Source organism: Haemaphysalis longicornis, unplaced genomic scaffold (assembly GCF_048455015.1).
Source record: "Haemaphysalis longicornis isolate Haplotype H1 unplaced genomic scaffold, Haemaphysalis longicornis Haplotype H1 scaffold_3, whole genome shotgun sequence".
NCBI lineage: Eukaryota > Metazoa > Arthropoda > Arachnida > Ixodida > Ixodidae > Haemaphysalis > Haemaphysalis longicornis.
Window position 1 is genome coordinate 115,659,552 of NW_027526335.1, and position 6,080 is coordinate 115,665,631.

At 55.9% G+C, this 6,080-nt stretch overlaps 1 protein-coding gene across 1 annotated transcript; it reads right to left on the minus strand.

The window, feature by feature from the left end:
* Positions 1–270: 270 nt before the first annotated feature.
* Positions 271–5,575, minus strand: Octalpha2r (alpha2-adrenergic-like octopamine receptor). The gene has a single exon (XM_077704050.1). It carries the CDS (start codon positions 5,426–5,428, stop codon positions 3,809–3,811), a length of 1,620 nt encoding a protein of 539 aa, XP_077560176.1. The 5' UTR covers positions 5,429–5,575; the 3' UTR covers positions 271–3,808.
* Positions 5,576–6,080: the final 505 nt, after the last annotated feature.

Consider the following 6,080-nt stretch of genomic DNA (forward strand, 5'->3'; position numbering starts at 1 on the left):
TAAGACGGACAAGACCGATTTCTACATTTTTGGCGCAATGTTCTATTGTAGGGGTTATCTTTTACCCAGATTTTTCCATCTCCCATGGTTGCAGAAGCCACACGTCAGCGCTTTTGAGCGCCCTTTCAGCCGGAAGAGAGCGGAATGAATATTGAATACACATGAACGGGATCAAACTACTTCAGCCAAGTTCTGACCCAAGAATTAAAAAAAAAAAAGAGGGGAAGAAGAAAGAAATGAAACAAAATCTGGCTGGCTCAAGGAATTCAGCTTCGGCGAGGCCGTCGACGCGCAACGAAGATGGCGCACCGACGAATAGCGAGGCGCGAACATGGTTAACTGACTCAAGATTTCTCGTAAAACGGCAACTAAGGTCAGGAGTGATGTTATCGATTGTAGTTTGTTTATGAACTTGAGACGTTGCGGCTATGTCCCTCTTGCAGGTGCACCTGCGCCAGTCTTAGCGCCACAAGCCACACGCGTGTGCTCCCGGTGTCACGGAGACGGGAGAGGGACCGTGAGCAGAAGGGTCGCACCCACCCGATTCGAGCCGTATACACGTTGATTCCATAAGTAAGCTAATTTAATTTTGTATCACCGTGCAAGCGTTGCTGTAAGATGCGAAAGTGCTGAACTGAGCTGGTGTACGCTGTTGATTCTGGTGCTCTGAGAATGCAATCAGCTGACAAGTCTGTTTTTGACATTGAGGCCTCGGCCGACAGCATGAAAATGATAAGGCTGGCCGCGGAACGTGCGCAGTAATAAAAAAAATTAGGTCGCAAGAACAGGGCTATATTGCTTATTAAAAAATAAAACAAAAATGAAACGCGATAACTTGTCCTGGCATGTTCTCTTCACGTGAGCTTTTCCGGCTCTGTGGACCTCAGGGCAACGCAATCAACCCCAGCCACGTGTCGGTAGGGGTACCTCTAAAGCGCAACCTTTGAATAAAAGTTGAAATGTCGCTGAACATTAAGGACTGGGCAATTAGCCCATTTATTCTAACGCAGGTGAACTTCTTTTAGCTTGAAGATGATTTTTATCCGAAGGCCGCGGCTCGGGCATTGCCACTTCACCAGAATTCTCGTTTAGCAAATAGTTTCCTTTAGCTTTCGACGAATTCGGGTCTCCAGCAGTTGACCTATGTATTGTACCAGCCTACACCTGAGCATACATGGTAGTATCATTCATGGTAGCAGTAAGGTAGTCGAAAGCCGGGCAAGACCGAAAAACCCACGCCAAGCCAGAGGTTTTCTATCTTTTTTTTCACATGGTCATTGGCGAGCCAGGCGCGTAACATTGCATATTTTGTGACTCTTAATTACTTGTGAGCGTGTAGACGGCAAACTTTGTTTCCGCTTGACGAAACGTCAAAACTTACAACGAAAGGAAATTTTAACGCTAACGCCTCAGTTGAAATCGGTGTGATTACTGATAACATTCCCTGCCTCCAACCAAGCATCAAGTGCGACAGAGCGGACGAAACAAGTTCAAGCGCATAAAATGCGAATTAGAAACCCGGTTGTTTTACTCGGAGAAGTTATACGTTGCTATGGTAACGAAAAAAAAAGTTTCGTGTGACTTGCGATACTGCATTCCCATGAAAGCCAAATCTGAGCAAAGTTGAAGGAGCAGTAAAAAAAGGATATGCAATGTGGCGCAAAAACTTTTCCCTGTAAGATCAGTTTACGAAACTCAGCAACAGAGACCCAAAATTCCTATTCGCACTCTATAGGGGTAGCTTTCGGGAATAAAATGACGCTAGAAAAGCAAAGAGATGTTTGACGATACCGAGTCGAAGAACAAATAATTTGCTGTTTTGAATGAGGGGAAAGCTGCACAGTTGCATGGGTGAACGAGCATTTGTTTTTGTTTTTTGTTTATCACTCTTCGACGCGCGCGTGTAGTCTCTGCCGGCTTGAGAAACGGGAATAAAAACACGGAGGAAAGCAAGGGGGATATGCAGACGGGGTGAAAAACAAGTGCACGTCTCTTTGTACGCGATTGTGTGCGTGTACGTGTGCTTCGAAAGTCGATGAAGCGTTGCTGGTGACGACAAATACAGGCAAACTTATGTGGTGACGCCGTTTCAAAGGTATACATATATCTGCGGTTGGCGCCCACCGGAAACTCTCTCTCTCCCTTTTTTTTTCTCCCCTACAACCATGTGTACGTAAACACCGACAATAACTGCAACAGAAACCACATTATGTACAAAGCGATGGCTATATGATAAATAAATGTATATTTGCAGACAAAAACATTGATCACTCATTCATTGATGTTCCTCTGTCTGTTGGCTTGTGCGTGTGTGGTTCGGTATTTCTATGCGTGGTGTCTGCCCATAAGCGCGCCAGCAGACTGCCACTGTTTCCTGTGTGGCTGTCTCCAAGTGCAACCGGCTTCTTGCAGAAACTGGCCTCGTGGATTCAAAGTGGTTTAATGGATTTTTAAATTTTTTTACACTGTTTTCTCCGTTAACTAAGCTGGGAAGGAGTAGAAATAATTGAGAAGTGACGTAAAACGGAACGGACGTGATTTAACTGAATGGACCCAATTCGATGCAGCTGCTCGCGCTTCATCACGGAAGGCGTTCACGACGCGTTTGATGACATATTTGCCCGTGATTGATGACGTGTATGCTGACGTTTGACAACATGCGCTCTGAGCGCGACACATTGGATGACATGTGTGCGGACTTTTGATGACGTGTGCCAAGACAGTGCTACCACACGGCCAGAAAACACTTCGTCTTCGGCTGCCGCGTCACCAGCGAGGACGGACCCTAAAGTCGTGTTTAAACGCCCGCGGGCTGGCGAAGAACAAGCACAGAAGGCGTCAAACTAAGCTAACCCAGCGAGACAGTGTTATGAGGTGTGGACCGTTTGCAGTGCTTGTTGCGACTGCTGTCTTTCACCCGCGTAAGTTTGGTACTTGTCACAGCACTGCTAACATCCCGGTCGAAGGTTGTGAGAGTTGGCAAAAGGACCCTGATACGAGACGTCGGCCTTCCTACCCTGTTTCTGACAGATGGCGTACGCGAAACGAAAAGAGAAACGAACGTACTGCCTCGTTATTAAGCGAGCAGACCATCCGCCCCGGAACTACAGCAGCTTGTCTTAAATGGCCGAGTGCACCTCATCGAAGACCCTGGCGAGAACCTCTAAATCGTGTGTTTATTTCGTTTCTGAGTGTCTCGTGTGTGTGCGTGTGCGTAGCGAGGCATTAAGAAAGAAGAACAACGGAGTACTGTAAGTAAAAACAGCGGGCATCGAAATCGCGCACTAAGCCCCATTACACATATCCCTCGGTCAGTTCTGGAGCTTGCCCCGCCCTTGGGGGCCACCATGACCCGGGTATAGACAATACGGCGGCGGGGGTGGTCCGTGGAGTGTGCGGGGTTTCTCAGTGCGCACAGCGCGCGGCGGTGCTCTCTAAAACGGTACAGTTAACAAACAGGTATACACAGTCGTGTGCGGTCGTGGCACGCATGCGCAGCTCGGGCACAGCACAAGAACAGCAGCAGGGCGGCGAGGGGGAGCCGCGGACACTGCAGTCGTGGCACTGTCGAGACGCGAGACGCACAGGCCACCGACGGACAGGTCCCTGGGCGCGCGCGGAAGGCGGTCTGAGCGCCTTCCCTCGGTCCGTGGGGGAGAGCCTCCTCGCGAGGCTAGCGGGGTGATCGACAACAGCGGCGGGGATCCTTCGACGGGCGACGCTGCGCCGCGGCGGCTGCGGACGACGACGCCCAGGCGGCGCCCTGGAAGACGGTGCCGGGCCTGATGGCGGCGGCGGCGGCGCAGGATCACTTGAAGAGGATTTTACGGAAGGCCTTGCGGAAGTCCCGGTTGAAGATGGTGTAGATGATGGGGTTGACGGCCGAGTTGCAGTAGCCGAGCCAGAAGGCGACCGCGAACACCGCCTCGGTCATCTTGCACGACTTGCACAGGGCGCCCAGCACGTACATCACGAAGAAGGGCAGCCAGGCAAGGATGAAGGCGGCCATGATCAGGCCCAGGATCATTGTGGCACGGCGTTCGCGGGCTTTGGCCAGCTTGCGCTTGTGGCGGTCGGGGTCGGCCGGGCTGTGGCGCACCGCGGCGCACGGGAGGCCCTGCGGGGGCGCGGGCCGCCTCTTGGAGGTGCTGGGTCGAGAGTCGCAGGCGCCGCGCTTGTTGGCCGCGCCGCCGCCGCTGCCACCCGACGACTCGCCCCCGGCCGCGTTGGAAGACTCGCACAGCTCGCTGTCCTCGTCGCGATCGTTGAGCGACAGCGTGGAGCCGTAAGGGGATCGCGCGACCCGCGCATGCGGCGCGCTCAGCAAGCCTGGCGCATCGTGCGAGCAGCCCTGCAGAGGCGCCGCCTCGGACTCGTCGTGCCCGGAAGGGCCGACGTCCGGGGCCCTGAGCCCGAGGCCCTCCTGGCGGCGGGGAAGTAGCGGCGATGGCGGGGCAGAGCTGGGCTCTTCCGGCGTCTCGATGATGATCTGGGGCGCGGCGCTGGGGAAGAGGACCCTGCGCTGCGTCGTCGTCGCGCCGCCGCCGCCGCCGTTCATCTTGTGCGCCGCCGAGGAGTCCGGCGGGCTCGGGTTGCTGAAGCTGGTGCACGTTGTGGTCGTGGTGGTGGTCGACTTGTCGCGCGCCGGATCGTTGGTGAGCTCGGGGACGTGCCGGGCCTGCTTTTTGACGTGCCGCCGCGCGCGCGACCGGGCCGCCAGGAATATCCGGATGTACACAAACACCATGACGACCGCGGGAACGTAGAAGGAGCCCATGGCCGAGTAGAGCACGTAGCCCACGTCCTCCGAGACGGAGCACTGCGGGTATTCGGAGGTCTGCTGGGACTTCTTCCAGCCGACGAGCGGAGGCAGCGAGATGAGCGCCGAGAGGAGCCACACGAAGCAGATCATGGCCATGGCGCGGGAGGCGGTGCGCTTCTTGAGGTACTCGACGGCGTGCGTCACGGACCAGTAGCGGTCCAGGCTGATCAGGCACAGGTTGTTGATGGACGCAGTGCAGATGAGCACGTCCAGCGCCGCGTGCACGTCGCACCAGAGCGCGCCGAAGATCCAGTAGCCCATCAGCTCCTTGGCGAGCGAGAAGGGCATGATGATGAGCCCGATCAGGAAGTCCGACACGGCCAGAGAGGCGATGAACCAGTTCTGGATGGTCTTCAGCGTCTTCTCGGTGGCGATGGCGATGCACACCAGCATGTTGCCCACCACGATGAGCACCATGATGCACGTGACCACGAAGGCGGTCACCACGAAGCTCAGCTTCGAGTAACGGCTCGGGTACGGGGAGCCGTCCCACGAGTCGTTCCCCGTCCCCGGTTCGTCCAGGTACGTCGCATTGCCTTCGAGCGTTGCGTTCAGCGCCGCCACGCCGCCGTCCAGCCAGCTCAGGTTGGCCGCGCCGTTGCTCATGGCCGCGCGGCCTCGGCCAACTCCTCGCACCTTCGCTGCCCCGGGCGGCTAGGGCACGCCGCTCCGCCGCTCTTCACGGGCATGGCGGCCGCCCGCCGGGCGGGGGCCGCTGCTCGCTGGTCGTCGTCGTCTTCGTGCGCCGCCGCCGCCGGCTGCAGAGGTCTGCCCGCAGGTCCTCCTAGGCGCCTTCTCCGGAGACGCCTCACCGGTCTGTCGCCGCCGTCCCTCTCCGGGAGTTGCCGCTCGCTCTCCTCTGGTCCGCCGCGGGTCCGCGCCTTCCTCCTGGGCGAGACAAACAGGCGCAAATGCGTGAGAGTCGAGACTCAAGTGGACGAGCAGCGGCGGGGCCGAGATTACTAGCCCAGCCACGACACCCGTTGCTTCTACTGCGGAAACGCAGTGCCGTAATTCGACGGACGCTCGGCGGGCTGCACTCCCCTTTCGTTCGGTTCGTTCGGACTTTTGGTCATCAGTATTGACCCGAAAAGGTTCCTAGCCTATGCTAGCTGTTCAACACTTCGTGCTCCCGAAACGTGGAGCCCCACAATTGACTCATTGCTATGCCACGGCGGTGCCTAGGTTAAATGTTTGTAATTAGCAGCGTTACTCGCTGAACCCTTCGTCCCGAGATTTTTCTTTTGCGCCAAAATAA